The 20,299-nt window shown below is 39.9% G+C and overlaps 3 protein-coding genes across 7 annotated transcripts in view; 1 reads left to right on the top strand and 2 right to left on the bottom strand.

Annotated features, from left to right (window-relative positions):
- Window positions 1-4,397: 4,397 nt before the first annotated feature.
- Window positions 4,398-11,795, bottom strand: LOC105688177 (nuclear pore membrane glycoprotein 210). The gene is made up of 13 exons (XM_012404283.3): window positions 11,564-11,795; window positions 11,153-11,424; window positions 10,825-11,048; window positions 10,605-10,745; window positions 10,237-10,535; window positions 9,875-10,165; window positions 6,678-9,789; window positions 6,133-6,607; window positions 5,806-6,047; window positions 5,569-5,721; window positions 5,364-5,490; window positions 5,224-5,280; window positions 4,398-5,093 (listed from the first exon to the last, which is right to left on the bottom strand). Exons 1-13 carry the CDS (start codon window positions 11,755-11,757, stop codon window positions 4,897-4,899), a joined length of 5,784 nt encoding a protein of 1,927 aa, XP_012259706.2. The 5' UTR covers window positions 11,758-11,795; the 3' UTR covers window positions 4,398-4,896.
- Window positions 6,440-20,299, top strand: part of LOC105688102 (neuronal acetylcholine receptor subunit alpha-7-like) — a 41,662-nt gene continuing 27,802 nt past the window's right edge. Inside the window, exons 1-2 of the mRNA XM_048658392.1 lie at window positions 6,440-6,613; window positions 18,148-18,332. The gene's annotated coding sequence lies outside the window, so the exon portion shown is untranslated. The remainder of the gene's footprint in view (window positions 6,614-18,147; window positions 18,333-20,299) is intronic.
- LOC105688101 (probable serine/threonine-protein kinase HSL1) lies at window positions 12,023-16,491 on the bottom strand. 5 transcript variants are annotated; one of them, XM_012404150.3, is made up of 7 exons: window positions 16,279-16,491; window positions 15,167-15,994; window positions 14,804-15,094; window positions 14,461-14,711; window positions 14,102-14,381; window positions 13,773-14,021; window positions 12,023-13,703 (listed from the first exon to the last, which is right to left on the bottom strand). In XM_012404150.3, exons 2-7 carry the CDS (start codon window positions 15,983-15,985, stop codon window positions 12,228-12,230), a joined length of 3,366 nt encoding a protein of 1,121 aa, XP_012259573.2. In that variant the 5' UTR covers window positions 15,986-15,994; window positions 16,279-16,491; the 3' UTR covers window positions 12,023-12,227. The 5 variants fall into 5 exon arrangements, with proteins under 5 accessions (XP_012259573.2, XP_012259572.2, XP_012259574.2 ...); XM_012404149.3 differs by having other exon boundaries at window positions 16,283-16,491; XM_012404151.3 differs by having other exon boundaries at window positions 16,288-16,491.

The following is a 20,299-nucleotide window of genomic DNA, read 5'->3' as shown; positions in this document are numbered from 1 at the left end:
TTGAATAGTGATTGATCTCGATTCTTCGGTCAACGTCCCCATATAACTTGTTGTACATTTAACTGTACCCGATATTAGAGTATTCCAAAAGTTGAACTAATTAATTGAAGAATCCCACCTCATTTATGGGTATAACGCGGCTAAATTAAACGCATTAAAAATTGTGATATGTCGCATCAAAGTCAGTGGAAGTCGCGAGATACACCGCTCCTCCAGATTTTACCGCTTGGTAGGGGAGCTGCGCAGTGACCTCATATGTGCATCGAACTTTGAATCGTCCAGTTGCACTCCGTCGAATTTGCTGTGAATTTAATTGTTATCGTGCCTAATAATACCGCATTCTGAAACTTGCGATGATAAATTGAAGTATTCAACCTCATTTACGTGTAAACCGCCGATAAATTTGGCGCATTAAAAATGGCGAATCATCGTATCAAAGTCGATGGAAATCGCGAGATCCAGCGCGCCTCGACGCGGCCATATTGCCCCTTCTCGCGGTGACGCCATTCCCGTGTCGAACTTCGAATCGTGTAGTTGGTCTCCGTGTCTAGCTGTTAACGTAAGTGTGCCCAATAATACTCAATCCTAAATCTCGTCGCAATCAATCAAAGAATTCCGTTTCATTCGAGTCTATAACGCCGCCGAATCAAGCGCATTAAAAATGGCGAATCGTCGTATCAAAATCGATGGAAATCGCGAGATCTAGCGCGCCTCGACGCGGCCATCTTGCCCCTTCTCGCGGTGACGCCATTCCCGTGTCGAACTTCGAATCGTGTAGTTGTTCTCCGTGTCTCGCTGTGAACTTAAACGTGTACCTAATAATACTCAATCCCAAATCTTGTCGTAATCAATCGCAGAATTCCGTTTTATTCGAGTCTATAACGCCGTGGAATGAAGCGCATTAAAAATGGTGATATGTCGTATCAAAGTCGATGGAAATCGCGAGATCCAGCGCGCCTCGATGCGGCCATCTTGTACCTTCTCGCGGCGACGCCATTCCCGTGTCGTAGTTCGAATCGTGTAGTTGTTCTCCGTGTCTCGCTGTGAACTTGAAAGTGTCCCTAATAATACTAAATTCTGGATCTTGTCATAATCAACAAAAGGACCTTGCCTCATTCACGTATACGACGCTGTCGAATTAAACGCATTAAAAATGGTGGTACGTATTATCAGTCGGTGGAAGTCGCGTGATCTAACGCAACGACGCCATTTCTTTGTTAAACTTTAGATTCTTTGCTTCTTCTCCGCTAAATTCAGTGCTAATTCATATCATACGTCGTGAATTCGGACCCTAAACCAAGTGATGATTTTTCCCACAATGACTTGAACAATCTTAACTCATCTGGGGGTATGAGGGCTTGATAAGGATATTTGGGGATATAATAATGGTGATACTCGATTCAACAAGTCGAAGCTTGTGGCCATTGTGAATAATTTTTGAACTTTTGCGGTGGATTTTAAGTGCATAATAGGTGATCAAATATCTGGGAGCATTTGTACCATCATCATCAGGGAGGCGGAGACATCCAGGTAAAATCCAAGACCCCCAAGACCTGGGAACCGGCTTGGGTCCGGTCTTGGTGCTGGCAACGATGGTGAGCGAAGCTAAAGTCCCTCGACTTCTTTGCCAGCTCACGCGATGGTGTACGCTGGCGTTGGAGTCGTTGTATTTTTTTTTTTAGTTTTTCGCGTTCCCCATCCCTTTTTATTACATGGCGTGGCGGTACCCTGTTTTTCAATTTTATTAGACCAGGTAATTTTAGGGTTTGTTGTTGTTGAGCATAGCACACGTGCACCCTGCAGCGTCGATATAAAACTCTTCCTTAGAATTAATCAGAGAAAAAATCAATGAATGATTTAGTCAGTCAGTCAGTCAGTCTAATAATTAGTCAATCAGTTATTCGAGCATTCAGTCAACCATCAGTTCATCAAACATGAACTTTTCAAATGTATCACATCTTTGATAAATTTAAGTGCAAGAGTGTGCAGCTCATAGGCAACGGTAAAGACCGTCGTTCAATCGGCTCACGCGTTTTCTAATTTTGCTATAATTTCCGGTGATCCATCCCGTTTGCGTGGGTCATTGATGGGTAATAAAATTTTGTCGTGCGAATGATGGTCCTTGCCATAGGTTCAGCTTTTTCAGGTACATCAGGAATTGAATTGGATAGCTTTCGCGGAAAGTCAAAAACCATGTAGTCAGAATTTGATGGTCAGCCATCAGCTGAACCAATTTTGAATTTGATTTGCATATTTTTTTATCTATTTGCATGTAAAAAATTTCAATCTATATAACTCAATTCAAAGCCAAGTTGAACCCGTCTTTAGGTAACTATAAGTCAATTCACTAGATATATAACAGGATGTCTAATCATAATAATTTTCTTTCCTTACACACAATTTTTAGCCCTTAACTTTTTCTTGCATTTTTTTATAATGATTTGATATCAGAATAATTAAATTCATTTCTTTACTGATGATATACTTTTCAATTCCTTCTACTGAATTTATCAATGTACAAATTAAATACATTCATTTGTCAAGAGTAAATTTACTAAATTCATTCTAAGATCATTGATGTTTCTTAAATTTCACCCTGATAACAAACACAACTTTTCTCAAAATTTAAATAAATAACGGCTTCGGCCAGGGCCTGGGCAGCCTTCATATATTCCTATACACACAACAGGTTCATAGTAAGTTTTCGAACGAGATACCACGGCAATGAATGTGAGATATGAGTGAGATCGAATTTTCGGTGCGCCGGCGCAAGTATGAATCGGGGCTTTCGTCAGTAAAATCATTTCTTGGATAAATATAGGTGAAAGGCAGGTATAGGTAAATTCATGTATCGCGAAGGGTTTTTATTTGGTGTGTATGCGAGTGTGCAAGTCATTATAGACTTAACCGTTGGGTGGGATGTGGGCTTAACAAAATGGGTAGGCAAGAAATCGGTAGTGTAAGTTTTCTTTCCACAGCAATTCCAAGTGATCAATTGTGCAGAGTTTATCAAATTGCATTATTCAGTTTTGTGCAACATTTAGCCTGATACTTTCCTGATGATTCTTTTCACGTGGTCTTTTAGATCTCTTTGCTGAGATCTAATAGATCATTTTCCTTTCAATAATTCACAAACAAATCAGAGTAAATTAAGTTTTTTGCTTCCCTATAATATTCGTGGTCACTTGGAATGGGCAAAATGCGTCCACTTTGCTCTCCGTACCAGCCGTGGTGCATGGAAGTGAGGTGGACGTTGAGCTCGAAGACGTCGCGTCGAAGAGGATCGCCGACCGTCACGCCATACATATATCCTCTCCTCTCCTTCCCCTCTGCTAATTCAAATAGAAGAATGCGATTAAAAATTGCATTTCTTCGATTTCGATTAGCAGAAATATTCCAAGTCTGACGCTGCTCGCGCGGGTATATGTATAGCGCGAGGACAAGGAATCTCGTGTTAGGTATTTGTTATCATATTTTATTTTGTGCGTGCCCACTTGGGCAATTTTTAAAACAATAACTAGCGTGACTTGCCATCTTGCAAGGCGCTTTAAAAACTTGTATTGAGAGATTTTCTTTCAGGAATTTGAAGTGAAATAAAAACCCAAGTTTCGTCGCTGCTGCTCGTATGCGCGCGAACTTGGCGCTTAAAACATAAACGGCAACGCTTTATGCGTTTTAAACCCAAAAACCGAAAAATTGTAAGGAATCAAGTACTATCGCACCTTTTTGTGCGTGGTACTTGACTTCCACGGGATTATGTTTAAGATATTAATCAAAATTTTACCTTTCAGATTAATATTTTCTTACTGTTAATGATACTAATAAATTTTCTTACAGGTCCTAATCATTACTTCTTATTTTCAGTTTGATTACTAATGAAAATTCTCTTACAGATGTTAGGTTTTAGTCTTTAGTTTGATTGCTAATCAGATGTTCTTCACAGGCTGTCCCTGGCTACTAACATGCAGTTTGTTTTCTGATTACAGGCATCAGCACTTCGTACATCTTGTATGTACTTCAATATCTAACTTTGGACAATTGGACGGTTCCTCATCGCCTCAGAGAGTTTATTTTATAACCCGCAATTGAGAATTTATCTTCTTTTACTTTTCTATCTTTGCAGAAAATTTCACCCAATACAATAATGATATGTCTGTTATAATTGTTTGTATGTTTCAGGTTTTATGTAGTTTACAACCCATCCAAGGGTTCAGTTCAGTTCCATACACGGTGAGCAACCGAATCGTAAAAAATATGTTTACTAAACTCAATCACTGAAAATGACATAAGTTTGCTGAACAAATGGCGAAAAAGGTACGAATGGAAAATGGACAAACATACTCCCAAAATAATAAAATAGGATGCATAATCAGTTCGTTGGAAACAAAGACATTCAATTCGATGTACAACATTTTAATATTTAACAAGATGTTAAGAATAATAAATATCTCATGATTTGCCTGAGTAGAAACTTCTTCAAATGAGTACAAAGTAATTAATACTATATCTATTGATAAAGAATATTCCAAAAATGTGTGAGGAGGACCTAAGAATACTATAGTTAAATGTAGTTAAACAAGGAATAGAGAAATGTTTTCCTCCACACTCTCTACAACTCAATAATAAAAACAAAATATCAGTTTGTTATAAATAAAGAAAAGCTCAGCTATCATCTGATCATATTAAGAGCAAAGCTCACAAGCTGCACCAACAGTCACACAACCTGCATGGTACCTAAGTACGACATGTATCAAATGGCACAGTGATGAAGTCATAAAGGAGAAATCACTATACGAGTCAACTTAAAACAAAAATCTTCACAACAACGAGAATCTTCTTCTCCACGAGCCATGTACTTATAAAAATAATTGAAAATATTTTTATTTCTTATAACTACTAAGAGTTCAGAAAACTTTGAGTCCGCCTGGAATTTGGAGTATGAAATCTAGATGGATAACCATAGACAAGTTCAAAGGCTGAGAAAGGCCTTAACGATGTATTTGCACTGCCTGGACTCGAACTATTTCTTTGGTTTGGACTACCTGGAGTAGTTGGCGAGAACGCATTCTTCATTGGTGGTGGACACCCCTCTTCTGTGTTAAACAAAAAGAATATGTTAGTATTTGGATAAGCAGAGTAGAATAATGACGCAACAGCAAATGCAGATTAACGCAGTTCGGAGTTATTGATACACTGTTGGACCAATTAGAAATTTTTACTCACTAAACATGGACCTGTTTTTCACCGAAATGTTGATGCTCATCATCCTGCTACCGTAAACTGCAAAATACAACAACGATGTTCAGTTCAAATGTTGTACATAGGTACACTGACTACTGGTTGTGTAAGAATCGTGAACTTACTGTAGAAGAAAGTTATGACTAGAGCTGTGAACGTGCCAAAGGTATATCTGTGGTAGTAGACAAAGTCTAACCAATTTATACCGGTGATGGGAACAACCTGATCATACTTCGACACCCTTACGAGAATCTGAAAATTTTAATCAAGAACCTAATTAGTGGTGCGGACGTAAAAAATATTTCATCGTCATCAAATAACATTACTTACGGGTAAATCTTGTTTTGTGATGTCGCTAATGATCCTTATTCTACTGCCCTGCAGTTCGTCTTGATTATGAGTCAAACGTATTTTAAATTGGGCAATGGTGCCTTGAGCACCATGGGGCCCTGAAACCAAAGCTAAGCCTTCTGGTAGATTTATCTGAAACAAATCCTCTTCTCGGTTAAAAAAATTGAAGAATAGCTTCTAAATAAGCAACGAAACAGTATTGGAGATCTTTCTTACGGTTAATTGAGCCAACAGCTTGGGTGTTCCATGAACTTGGAGAATCGCAGATGGAGTCGACGATGATGGCGTTATGGCGAAAACGATTTCTTTGGCAGGAACGTAGACACCTGGTAAAAAGGGGACAAGCAACGAAGTGGCATAAACTTCGCGGCTGTGAGCCCCAACAATTAACGATATGTCCAACGTACTCGTCACTACAGAGGGTGAGCTCATGGGAATTAAATCACAGTAGTAAAGCCCTGGAAAAAAAGGATATTGAGGATTAAAAATGGAAACTCGCAGAATACCTAAATATGAGAACAGCGTAAACGCATTATTCCTCACCTGTGATAATGTCGAACCTCGGTCTAGTTATGAAAATATCCTTAACATCAACAGATGACACTGGCTCAGAGAATTTGACTGTGCAGACGAAGGGAAAGGTGGTTAGTGCAAAATTTCGCCGCATTCGACATCCACCCTCTCCACGGGCCAGTAAATTATTTTCCTTGATGCAGCTATTTGAGCTTTTCAAAATTAGTGGAACCCCCAATGGCTCTGATAGGGTCATATTTTTGCCCTTAGGTGGAACGAGTTGTATCTCAGAAATTGGTTGTATGTCGAGTTGAATTTCACCACGGGGAAGGGTGGATAAGCTGTGTTTAACATTCACATGTCCCGGAGCCGAGGCCTTCCCAATACCACTAACAGTATCAATGGCCAATAACTCTTGATCCGAGGATTGCCAATACCCAGGATCACCGTCATTGGAAACCAGTGGCATTGAAAAGCACACGATGTCTCCAACAGTTAAACTAGTCTGCAGGTAATTAAAAAACCAAATTTAAATTCATTATAACTTCACAGATTCCTTCACCCTACTAACTGACCTTTTCGGGATAAAGAATCTCCCCAATCACCATGTTGACATAGTCAAACATCCCGTTGGGATATTTGTTGTCGTAGATTTTGATAACCATGTTTCCATCCCGTAAAAATTTTGCAGTAATCACGTTTTCTGAGTCTGTACTGAACGATGCAAGATCTGCACGGTTTGATGATACAGAAATCTTGGTTTGGGCAGCATTAAATTTCAACCCCACATTGTCATAATATCCAACAACGTAATCCAGTTCCATACCCCTGGGTAGAGCAGAGAGTTCTTCACCAGCTTTTACTTTTATTTCTGATTTCAACTCCAGCATCATATAGTGTATCGGTTTTACTTCAACAACTACTGTCAGCACCTGTTTCAGGCCATAGGCTTCAGCACTTGTGACAATAAGCATAGTTCTGCCAATCATATCTCCTGATTTTACAATGCCATTTTTATTGACAGTAACACCCTTGCTAGTTGAAGTCAGGGCATTTGCCTCTTCGGTTTCTCCAGTAGAACTGTGTGTTAATATTTTATAGCTGATTAGACCGTGTTTATCACGATTTGTATGTAGCTTGAATGAGGAATTGGGAGTCATTAGTAAAACTGGTCTTCCATAACCATCACTGACACCAAGTAAATGGAGCTCTTCGAATATTTCGATCTTTAAAAATGCTACAAACACAGTTTCCTTATCACATTCAGCGAGAACTTTACAGGGTACCGTTACATTCAGACAGATCGTAGCCGTCCCAGGCCGCAGACCTTTTGCCCGAACGGATACTTCGTTCTCATAGCCTATTTCCACACCTGTTCCTTCGTACATGTTTTCGAGTTTTAAAATCCCAGCCGATCGATCGTTTGTTGACCAGAAAAATCTAATTTCTGTTTTCATTGAGCCAAATACGAGTGGTGTGATATTTTCTGGTATTCCAAACGCCCAAATAGGAACTTTTCCACCAACTTTTATTCTATTGGTAGGTGTGCTGAGTTTCACACCTTCGAGGGGCACAACTCTCACTTCTACACTATCTTTGGAATATACAACGCGTTTCCCATTAGATGTGAGCCCCACAGAAATTGCAGTTATCGTGACTGTGCCAAACAACTTTCCATCTAACATTCCGTCGCTACTGACTGTCAGGCTGTCTCGATCATTACTGATGAATTCAATTTCCGAATTAGAGGGACCACCGGTGGTGGAAAGTTGATGCACACTGCCGACAAGTATGGTGAGATTCCGTGGAGTTATTTTGAGTGGCAGAAATATTTCAATAGTAATCGGTTCACTACGAATCTCTCCTTCATTTCTTCCACTTTCAAAAGAAAGCTGAGTCTCACCTTCCTCAATGCCATGGAGCATGTAGAGAATTTGTTCAAATGGTGGCTCGCCTTGTTCGTTGTTCGGAAGGAGTTTTACTTCTATTTTTCCATTATCAGTGTTTGCTTTTATACTCAACGTATCAATTGAAGGGATTTCCATTGTACGTCCGTTGGTATCATAGAGTTTTAAGGCAGCCATGATACATTTCCCTATCTCTACCTTATCAATTGCATCCACTTGTATTCCGCCAAGTTGTTGAACCTCTATCACGGCTTCGGCAGGTGCTGAATTGAGGCAAAGGTCGACCAGGGCAAAATGCAGAATACCAGAGTTCAATGGTAGAATAGATATCGTTTTGGTAGGTTCCACGTATCGAATTTCCGCGATGTCAGTATCGCTCAAAACGAATTTGTAATACCCAGATCCCTGGCTGACCTGCATCGAATACTTCATATTTGGGTCATTAAGAACCTTCAGGTTACTTGGATGAATTACAGTGTCATTGACAAGAACCATACTTATCGAAGCTTTTATGACAGGGGTCTCAAAGCCACCCCTTGTGGTCTGTACAGGAAAAGGTGGACGTTCAGGGACTATCCCCAATTTTCCGAGTATCCGTTTTTGATAGCCAGTAACTCTTGCGAGAACTTGCAATGCCCCAGTTCTCTGTTTTAGTAAAATACGTTGATAATGCCTCCCTGGTAAAAGAACGTTCATATCTTCATAAGGTTCTTCCATGAGACCCGAAATCCTTTCGATTTCAGCATAATCAGTCGGGTCAAGTGCCCAGTCAATATTCAGGCTTGTGAAGTTATCGAATTTTCGCCCATCCTCGTCTTTAATTATTACTGAGAGTTCAAAGTCCTTCCCGCTACGGGCCATAATGCGATCTGCGCTCTGACTTATCGGACAATTCTCTGTATCTTTGAACTCGGGGACCAATGAAATATATCTTGGTTTACCGCAGATCACCAGTACAGAGGTTGATGCCTCGGTTCTCCGACAGTTTGGTAATATGGGGATATTAGATATGGTAAGAGTAAGCGTCGCCTCTCCGAGAGTTAAGCAAGTAATGTCATAGACGTAAATATTCGAGCTCCCAATATCTTGCATATGCTCCTCTACCCTGGATCGCACCACACCCTCACTTGATATTTTAAACGCCCTGGAATAGCCTTGGTGTATGCCGAGCCACGGAGATGGTCCGCCTTTAAAAATAATCCGCCGTGACGAACCGACAGCCAGGAGAGATTCGCCAGTTAAAGGATGTACCGCAGATAATGGTTCGTAAGCAGATATAGTGACATTGTCCACGAGGTATTGTCCGTTATTGTTGTAGGCTACTGTGACTCCGGAGGTCCCTACCTCCAGGCCAATGACTAAAAGAGTCGTACATGCCACACCGATGGACTCAAGCCTCTCACTATTATTGCGTACAAAGTTACCATCCGGGATGTAAACGTCAAGAGGTATTTCGCGGCAGTCGTTGAATGGTATTTCGTATGTTTCGTCTGTTCCTTCTTTACGCATTTCTCCGTAAATAGCAATGTGAATGTATATCGGTTCTCCGACTGCAGCTTCCATGTTATACTCAATTATTTCTAGTCGTGAGGGTGTCAGTACGTGCACCTCCGTTTCATCGTGATTGTGTTGGTTGCGAACCATTGAAACTCTCACTTTTGCAAAACCTTTTTGTAAGATTCGTACCACCCCGTTTTGTGACACTCCAGCTATCGTAGGGTGATGACTAGTCCACATGTAGGTATCGTCTCCTCCACTCGCACTCAATGCCACTTCAAACCTGAAATAAAATGATAAGATAAATTCTTCAAAACTTTGGTCAACTAGATCACTGAACTGGACTAGTTTCTCAGTTCATCACTCACTTGGATTTACTGCGGGGGTCCCAGGGGATGGCCAATATCTTGGGAGAGACGATCACAGGCGAATGTATCGCCAATTCAGCTGTAGCTGATAGTCGAGGTGTCAAATCGATCCTCTTTCCCTTGTTGTTGATGATGGCGAGTAACTTTGCCTCAACTAATGTCGTTCCTGTGGCTATAGGTCTTGCCACAATATGGCTACCATTCTGCGTCCTTGAGGAAACTGTCAAGTACATCTCATCAATTTGTACATGAATTTCCACACCTTCGCCGATGTGAATTTTGCGGTCCTTACTATAAAGTGAAAATTTTTTACTTTCTCTCTACTCAGAGTTATCAAAACAGGATTATTTAATCATACTAACCTGTCATATATTTCGACAACAATTTCATGGGTATTTCCAAGAATAAGGCCCCAATTTCTGTCTGGTAAGGCCGTCACACTAATGTATGCAGGTGCATTCACATTTACCGTAACTGAGGGTAAAACCACACTGTACTCTTCATCTACGTTTCTATCGTGCAGCAGAACCTTTGTCTTTCCTCTCGAAAGGGCATAGGCCCTACTGTGTTCGTTGTTTATTTCTAAAATTTCTGGGTTCTCAGCCTCAAGGTAATACTGACTAGATGGTAAAGTAATCTCTTCCAATCTTCCTTGGTGAACCTGAATATAATACAATTCTTCAACTTCTGCTGAAGCTCAGTAGTGTAGAAAATTAGGGTACTCACAAACCTGCAAAATTTTATAGTTCAAGCTGTCATAGGTCATCATTGTTACATCAGATGGTAGAATGATCAAATTTGCTACAACTATCAATTCCACTTCAATCGCAGGTACATGTCTATACTCGGCATGAGATGATTTCACAGAGACCTGAAACAATTTTGAAGAGCATTAAAGAGTGAGAACAATGTTTCACAAGACGTAAAGCAAAAGATAAATTTTCACATACTTTTGCAGTGCCTGTTCTGATTCCCTCAATAAGAGCAATATGTCCTTTTTTCCCAGCGGCGTCAAGCTCAGCAACAGTAGGAGGAGTTTCATATGGTGATTCCTGAAAGGTCATAAACCTCAAGACATGGTTGGGGGTCTTATTGTCTATCTGTAATCCATGTTTCTCAGCATTTCCAATTGTCCAGTTAAACTCGATGCCCGCCAGGGTTGTGAATTCATTACCTTGGAACATGTCAAACTATACATAGAAAGAGGGCTTTGAAAAATTACCAAGAGTCCTATATCCCATTTCGATTCTCAATAATGAATTTCTTTCATCTTCCAACCTTGCTCATCATATGCTCTAACTTCAAAAGCCTCTGGGGCTTCCTCGATGAAAAGCTCCCTGGTCGTTGTTACTAGAGCAAAGGAGAATATCGCATCAACAATGACATCACATCTGAGAAACTGTCCAGAAGTAACATCCTCAGCCAAAACTATAGCAGTGTTACGAGTAGAATCTTTGGTCACCGTCTGTACCATTACAGCAGATGAACATGTTCTGTCTATATTTTCGTTCAATGGAACGAGCCTGATTAAATCCAGGCGCGGCGTAGACCTAAAATGGAAAAATTACATCAAATACGTCGCAGCAAGTGAGCTTTGTCTTTGCTTTTTCTATGTAAGATTCAAGCAGACCGAGATCCACCTAGCTGAGAATTATGTCTAAAAGTTTAGTTAAGCGAATACAAACTTACCATTTGTAACATCCTCCTTCAGTAACCTCAAGGGTAAAGTTCACAGGGAAGTCATTGAATATGGGGAGTAAAACTCTTGGAACATTCAGTCGATGAGCATCGGTAGAAATTGTGATAATTATTCCAACGAAAAACAATATTATCAAAGATTTTCTATATAAATTCTGCGGCAATACCGCCATCGTCCTACACATGTGTTTGATTATCAGTCTCAACTGAAAACCACGCGACGCGGGATGCCGGCACCGCTCTAAGCTTCTAGGGATATTGGATTAATTCTCTAGTTATTTTGGTTACATTTCCAGAGACCAAAGAATACATGCGCATAATTTCAAATTTGAATAAGCCAATTCTGATAAGCCACCTTTTTTGTTCGACTCTTGCGTTGACTCTTATTGCAAAATTTATTGTTGTGAGATCATTGCTACAGAGATGGGTAAATGACGGGTAATTCGGTGATTCAATTGCCATACATATTTTATTTAGTATGTACATTGGGTAAATGGGTTGAAATAGGGAAGGTAACAGAGTTTAACGTACCACCCAAATTCTGTTTCCAATCAACATAGGTGATAGATCGCTCATACAAATAACGTTTTGAAACTGTGATATAATTTACAGACGCCAATTGGTTAAAGTCGCCTGAATAGACTGGTACTAGATACTATCTCCTTGATCCACGACCCCTGCTATCCAATCTGTTTCTCAAAAAAGCGCTCAAATTTCTCTGGGATCTCGGCGAGAGTTGAAATCTTATACCTCTGTGGATGAGAATTGAATCCTGGCTGCTCTCTGAGGGTCTATTGACTATTACGGAGTCTCTAGCCAAAGCAGAAATTGCTCGTGAAGTCTCTAAGGCCGGATTAGAGGAATTTAAAGATCCTGTATTCATAGAAGTTACGGGATCAGAGGCATTAGCCCGTAAATTTGAACCTGACACGGTTCTAGGGTTTGTTGCCGCGTTGCTCGAACTGCCAGAATTTGTGTCTTGCCAGCTGGGTTGTAAAGTAGGCACATTCAAACTAGGATCCATTAGACCACCTGGAATTTCTTGGTCAGGATTTCCACGTCTTGAATTTCTACTTCCATTATATAAATCTCTGTCTGATATCAAAGCCCCGGATCTTAACGTATAGGGGGAATGCCTAGTTTGACCAAGGGATGGTCTCCGTAATGGAAAATCTAGAATCCTTTGATCGTTGGTATCTCCATTAACGTTTGACATGAGATTGGCGAGTCTATTTTGTATGCTCAATTCTCGTTCTATATTATTTATGCGATTTTGGTGCATCCTGACGCGAAATGATGCCAGTTCATGGCCAAGTGCCTCCAAAAATCTATCCTGCCGGTTTTCTGGCCTTGCATCTGGTACTGATCTATTGAAAGCTCCAGACGTCGTTCTGTTCAACCGAAGAGAAGAACGACGACTGACATCTTCTTGCTGTGACCTAGATGACAATGATAAAGGAACCTGCAAATCAGAGGGAACTGAGTTCACGCGTCTATTACGGACATCTTGACTCTGAATTGCCCCAACTGAAGAAGTAGCAGCTCTCATTGAAGCACTCCGTGGGTTAACAATTGAGTTAGATTGCCTGTTCTGGCTATCTACAGAATACAGACTTCCATCTTGACCCTCTGATGTAGAAAATCGTCCGTTTTGACTATAAGACAATGAATTGCTTGGCTGCAACAATGTAGAGTTGGCCTGTCTTTCTCTGGGACTCGGATTGTTCATTGCTTGAGGGTATGTAGTCAGAGGAGCACTGGAAGTTCTAGGAGGAAGCTCACCAATTTCGTTTCTAATACTTCCTATGCTTCTTGAGCTACGAACTCTGCTCGCACTTCCGGAAGACTCTGAGTTTGACGATATTATGTTTGGTAGATTATTTGAACCAACCAAAGACCTGCTCGTGCCAGAATTAGGCTGGTTTTGAACGCCAAAGATTGTATTCTCTGAGGATTCTGGAGAGGTCGGTGTTCTCATATTTCCCAAAGCACTAGAAGATCGAGTAGAACTAGAAGAACTTGATGAACTTTGCGGTGACACTGAATTCAATGAATTGCCACCAAGTGAACCATGCCTGCCTTGTTGCGCTATGTCGCTTGCTACAGAGTTCTGTTCTCGGCGAGATATAATCTGCAAATCAAAAAATTTGATAGTACATTTAGATAAATAGAGACGACAGCAATGTCAATGTTCACTCACCTGATTTGCTACGACAGATCTGCTTCTAGAACTCCCTCTCAATCTCAAAAGAGCGCCTTCTCGTCTATTGGGACTCTGACCGCGAGATCTCTGGTTATCTCTAGGGATTAAATGTTTGAAACGAGAAAGTTCAGCTGGAGTCAATTCCCGCGCATCTGAATTGACTCTGTGAAGTGGAATTTGTCCATAGGGTCTACGCTGAGGGACTAGAGGGCTTTGTTGTTGTTTGATTATTCTTCCCATTTGTTCCTAAAAGAGTTAAAAGCAGACAAATCTATAAGCTACAAAATTCCCACATTTTTAAAATGCCGGTACCAAAACTTCTGTACCTGTAGCGTAACTTGCTTAGAAAAATCGCCTAGCTTATCTTCTTGTAACCTTTTATCCTGTTCACTAGTTTTATCAACCAACTGGTCACAGCTCTTGTCTTTCATATCATCAATGTCAGGCACTACTTGCATCTCTTCTCCGCTCACATTTGGTACTTTGAATGATGTTATTATAACTGAAAGCGAATCCAATACTTCCATAGCAGTCAAACGTCTGCTTGGTTCAAGCACCAGTAAATTTCTTATCAAGGAAACCATCCCTTCTGATACTCTACCATCACTGTAACAATAATGCATGAAACAATCAATATTATCTTTGCATTAAAACTTCAAAATATGGCCAATTATTTTCTACCTACTTTGGTATATGATAATTGGCAGCTTTTATCTTATTGAAAAGCTGTGTAGGACTTCTGTCGTAGAATGGGAATTGGCCATATAGCATTGTAAATAATACAACACCCAGAGCCCACATGTCTGAAGGTTTTCCTAAGTAAGGCTTACCACAAAGAACGTCAGGTGATATGTAAGCTGGGGAACCACGTTGGTCTTTCAATAAATCGTTTTCACTACCCAAGTGTTTTCCCAGGCAAAAATTCGTTATGGTAACCTGTGCAGTAATCAAAACTGGGATTAGTTTTTCATGTTTCTCTATACTTTCAATTGACCAGAAGCTTAGGGTAGTTGAGTTCGACGTCGTACTTTTCGTGTTCTTCGATTTAGAACTAGGTTCCCAAGTTTCAAGTCTCTGTGCACAATGTTTCTCTTATGAAGACAAGCAACGATCCTAACTGTGTCAGAAAATATGAGCAATGTTTCTTTCTCCGATAATTTTTTCTCCCGTATTACGTGGTGCTGCAAATTCAGTAATTCATCGTTTTTTGGGTTAAAATCATGCGCTGTTAGACAATCCAGAACCAGACAAAGCCTTCGTTTTATTTTGCCCGTGTAAACTGTACCGGTGGCTGCACATTTTTCCTCCAGTGCATAATCCTGGAAGAAGGCAAAGTCAGTTTTTAGTACGCAACCCTGGGTACTATCTGAGATTGTGAGAGCAAAAATTACTTTAAAAAATCCGTGGTGATGTACGACACCGTCTTGGCTGTGAAGTAGACTTAGTAATGAATACTCTGCATGTAGTAACATCTTGCCTTGTCTATCATCTTGTGTTTCATCCTCTTCGTCATCTTTCAATGTTAATATTTTGATTGTATAGAATTTATCTGAGCCTTCTTTACGAGCCAGGCACTGTACAATGCTTTTAACTGGTGAAGTTCCTATTTGAGGGCCGAGCAGATAGGGACCTGCTCTTTTAACAGAATTCGGTGCAACCAGAGTGCCAGCTTTGGGTACTGAAAACTTAGGATCCCTACTGCAGTTGGATGTAGAAGGTTTGGAAAAGTCAGCCCATGAATTCTGACCAATGACATCCCCATTTTTAGTCAAACACCCAGTTTTTGATTGAATATTTTTGAATTTTGATACCCTGTAAAGCCCTTCAGACGTCTTAGCTAATTTTTTGCTCTCCGACAGAAAATTTTCTCCAGCATCGATTCGTTGAATCGCTATTCCAGGTGACTCTTCTTCTAATATCAAGATCTGATTCAACTGCATATCTGCAGTAGCTAAACTACTAGCTGCATTTGTACTTTCTGGTATAGTTTCATCCATTGAAATGTTAGCGTCGCTGGCATTGATGGCACTGATCACCCCATCATTTATTTGAATGATTGGATTCAAATTCGAATCTCCAGAGCCTTCAGATACCAGATTGAACACGCCACTCTGGTTGAGAACATTCTCTTCAGCCTCCATAGTCGTCATAGGATCAAAATTAGTTTCCGATGAGGAAGTTGATAAGTCTGCGACGTCATCTGTTAGCATATCCCACGACTGTAATGTTTAGGATATGAGTAACGAAAAGTCATACAAATGTAACGCAATCATATAGTAATATTTCTTCCACTCAGATTGGAATTTTTTTAATTAATTCGTATCGACTCAAAGGGATATTTTACATGAAAATAATTGTTAGATGTAAAAATTAGCTCAACATACGCAGTTGGTTATCTGGGCGTACCTTCATTACGAGCTACTTAAATGAGAAGTAACGAAATTTGAAGAAAAAGAAACAAAGGGAAATTATTGCAGAAAAAAACAGAAAAAAAATTTCATACATACGTCACCTTCCTCGATACAGTTCTATAACCTAATTATCAACTGATATAAATAATCAGTAACCCGTAGTATTCCTTGTGAGATCACAAGTTGGCGACTAAGCAACGTTATTGATGCTTCATCATTTTCTACATTGCAATATTGCGCAATTATTTGTAGTGTGTATAAACAAATTACATAGGCTAAATTAAAGGCAACAATCTATGCTGGTTACAAATTGTCCTGGTATTTAGGGCACACATAAGATGTCTCTACATCCCTGAAGAAATTAATTTCTATTTTTTCCGGTTGATGGCGTTAGCACCCAGGAATTGGCAAATTTTGTTCAAAAACTACCCCCAACCCTTAATCATTTACACCACATCTGAAGGCCTCAACTTCAAACAAAGATGATAGTTATCCTAAAATCCATTTGGTCAAAAACCGATTGCCCCTCATAAATTGCTTTCTAGGTCAGAACAGTTCTTTGCAATATAATTTTCAACTTTCAGTTTTTGAACTTTTCAATGGAACACGTTGAAATTATTCAAAAGTGTATTCCCCAAAACCTTGTCATGACTAAGATTACATTCAAAAACATTTTCGAATACCTTTAAATATGTGCGTATTAGACCTGTCCTTAAAAAGGGTGAAATCGAATTTCGATGGTCTCACCCCCTAAATTGGTTCGAAATAATATGGAAAAACGCACAATTTTTTCTATACTATTTTGAACCAATTTAGGGGGTGAGGCCATTAAAATTCGATTTTACCCTATTTAAGGACAAGTATAGTGCCTATCTTATAAAATTATTAAAAAATACTATTTCAGGGAAATTATATGTATCATTTTTCTGTCTATATCTCGATTTCTAATCAACCCTCAACAAAAAAGGCAATAATGAACATAGAAATCCGAGACGAAAAGAATCATCAATGATTCAGGCTTATAAATTTGTAATTGAGTACCAAGTTAATTCTAGGGTAGATAAAATAATCATATATCTAGTACACATGTATATCTATTGCAGGTATATATATATGTGTGTGTAAATTATTCGCATAATTAATATTGATGGGAGTTTAAATCGAATTTGAAAGACACAGAGAGGGATGAAGGGAGGGAGGTATTGAGCACGTGAGCATGTTCATGGCGGTGGTTGCAGTAAAATTCGTTGGCCATGCATGCACCGCACGTGGTGTGGAGGACAAAAACCGGATGCATTGATTTCTGGGTGTAGTGGATATTGCCCCGAGCTGGTTTCGGGTACTCGTCCTCACCGTCCTCGTTGTCAACCACCATTTTAACCAGCAGAGTAATACCAGAATAATCAAAACCTTCCCTTGAAAAAAAAATAATAGAAAACCGGAAAACCATATGAATGAAGACCAAAATCCATTGGCACGATAACGTAGTAGTATCGAATATAATTTCAGAAAAACATGATCAGAATATTCGAGGGGGTGAATTTCTTTCATTTTTTCATTTCATATACATATAATTGGTCCATTCAACTGTTGCGAGAGAATAAATTCTTGTCATAACGGCTGGTTTTCAGGGAAGGGTGTGAGAAAAAAAAAAATATTAAAATAAAATACAAGTTGCAGTCGGAGTATGGTTCTTGAGGAGCACTTTCATACGCTTGTTCAAACTTCCGGTTTTTCTGAACGACCGTAGTTAGGCTAGCTAGTCAGCCGGCTGGCGAACAAACAAGCGAAAACTGTAGGCAGAACAAGAGTTAATTTGCACCCTCTCCCCTGCCATTCTTTCCTAAAATAGGAAGAACAACCGTTAAAATGAAATAAGAGCTTTTTTTAAGTAAAAGAAGAAATTAAATAAAAAAAAAAAAATTTACGTACGTTAATGGCGGGTTAAATTTTTGTTTCAGATAGCTCAGTTGGGTTGGGTATTCGGAGAACTATTTGAGATTGCAGGAAATATGCAAAGAACGTGCTTTTAGTAGATGCACGAGGATGACGGAGAACATCGTCGACGACGTTTTCGGGATAGCTGAACAATCCCTAAAACCCTTAAGTCCGTGGACCAGGAATCGGGATACTGTGGAGAAGCTGGGTAAGGGGTGAATTTTGCTGGGTAACTTTGAGAAAATATATATATGTTATATATTGTAGATATACACATCTATGTATAGCATGTCCTTTTACCGGGCTCACGTCGCGTCGTCGCGGTACATCATCAAGCGTCGTCTATGGAGCATAGCTCATTTAAGCAGCTTATGTGCAACTCCTGCAAATTAGGAATTTCGAATTTCTTCCCACGGGTTCAGTTAATCATGATTTAATGTGCACGCGCGCTATTTTCACTCGTGCAGACTTATACATTAGGTAAAAATAAAAATTTACGGAAAGGAAGGAAGGAGAAAACGAACAAGGAGAACGGAAGATGGAAAATGGAAGATGGAAGATGGAGAATGGAAAATGGAAAATGGGAAATGGAAAATGGAAAATGGAAAATGGAGAATGAAAGTAATGAGAAAGCAAGAGGACTGTGAGGATCGAAAATCAGCTAACAAAGAAAAAAGAAATCAACAAATCTGTGTACACCGTTGGGTATAAGAACCCTTTCTGGATAGGGTATAATAGTCGATATTTTATACGATATGTATACTATCTATTACGAGATATACAAGAACGAGATAATATAGAAAATAGAGTAAAAGAGGAAGAATCGGAGGAGAATAAAAAGTAGACGAAGCGAAGGATGAGTCTACGGAATGTTTGTAGAAGTAGGAGAGTCGAAGAGGAGGAAGAGTAGGATTGGGAGGAGGATACCAGGCAGAAGCCTATCGTCATGCGCGGTGCTATCGTATTGATCTCAAGCCGTGGTAACGATTCTCCCTCTCACGTCGTTGTATACGTAGCGGGAGGGAGGATAGGGTGAGAAGGAGGATGAGGAGTACGAAGAGGGCTTTGGGGGTTGGAAAGGGCTGAGGGGGGAGAGGGTGAATTACCCCCTCCTTCCAGGTCTGAGGTAGAGGATCTCTCCACTGCTGTTACCACTGCATGGCACAGCCACGGCATGGCAAGGCATGAGAAGGCATGGCGCGGCGTCGTGAACCAGCTCAACCCTCAAATGAGAGGGAGAAAAAGTGGGGTTAGAGGGGGATGAAAATAGGGGGGCAGAGGGGGTGGGTTGCCAGGAGTGTGGCCGGCGTTGCGCCGAGCCGCGCACCGTAATATATCTGTGTGTATATACATGCATACATATGTATGTGTATACGTATATTATATCCACCGTTCTCTGAAAATCAAAATCAGTCAGTCAGTCCAGCGTTGGTCGCCGACCAGGGCGCCAATCCAACTGCGACGATAAAGTTATTATTACATATATATATACACATATATATACGTGTACATACGTTATATATGCATATATATACACATCCTCCACATTAATTATATTGTAGATCGTATCTTTGTTATCATTATCACAATTATCATTGTTAATATTGTTTTTGCTGTTGTTATTGGCGTTATTATTATACATATTTATCATTCCCTCTATCATTACCGTCATCGTCATCATTCGTGTTATTCTCATAATGTTATTCTCATCATTGTCGCTTTACTAGCATTACTTTTCATTTATTGTCGTTATCGTTGTTCTTAACCCTACGACTAAATATGGAAAAAAGAAGAAAAATCACCCGTGACATTTTATGCAACGTATGCGTGGATATATACATGTATGTCTGAATACGTGTATTTCCGGTTCGTTTCAATGTACTCGGTGCAAGATTCTGCCGAGTCTCTTGATGTATACTTAAAATCCCGAAGATCCGTTTCTCTTTGCAAGGTATACGCAGAAAAGGGAGGAGATGATGGTGACGGTGGTGGTAGTGGCGGCGGTTGTGGTGGTGCTGGTGTGGTAGTGGTTGTTCAGATTGACGAGAAATTAAACTGAAAATCTTCGTAAAATCTAAATAATTTAACGAAGACTTGTTTAATTATTTTAGTGAATAAATTTACCTCATATTTGTGATCCTCTTCGATTCTTCTCATTTTGTTTTGTCTCTGCTT

This window comes from Athalia rosae, chromosome 7 (genome assembly GCF_917208135.1).
Source record: "Athalia rosae chromosome 7, iyAthRosa1.1, whole genome shotgun sequence".
In the NCBI taxonomy this organism is placed as follows: domain Eukaryota; kingdom Metazoa; phylum Arthropoda; class Insecta; order Hymenoptera; family Athaliidae; genus Athalia; species Athalia rosae.
This window is presented reverse-complemented; position numbering and strand designations above follow the sequence as displayed.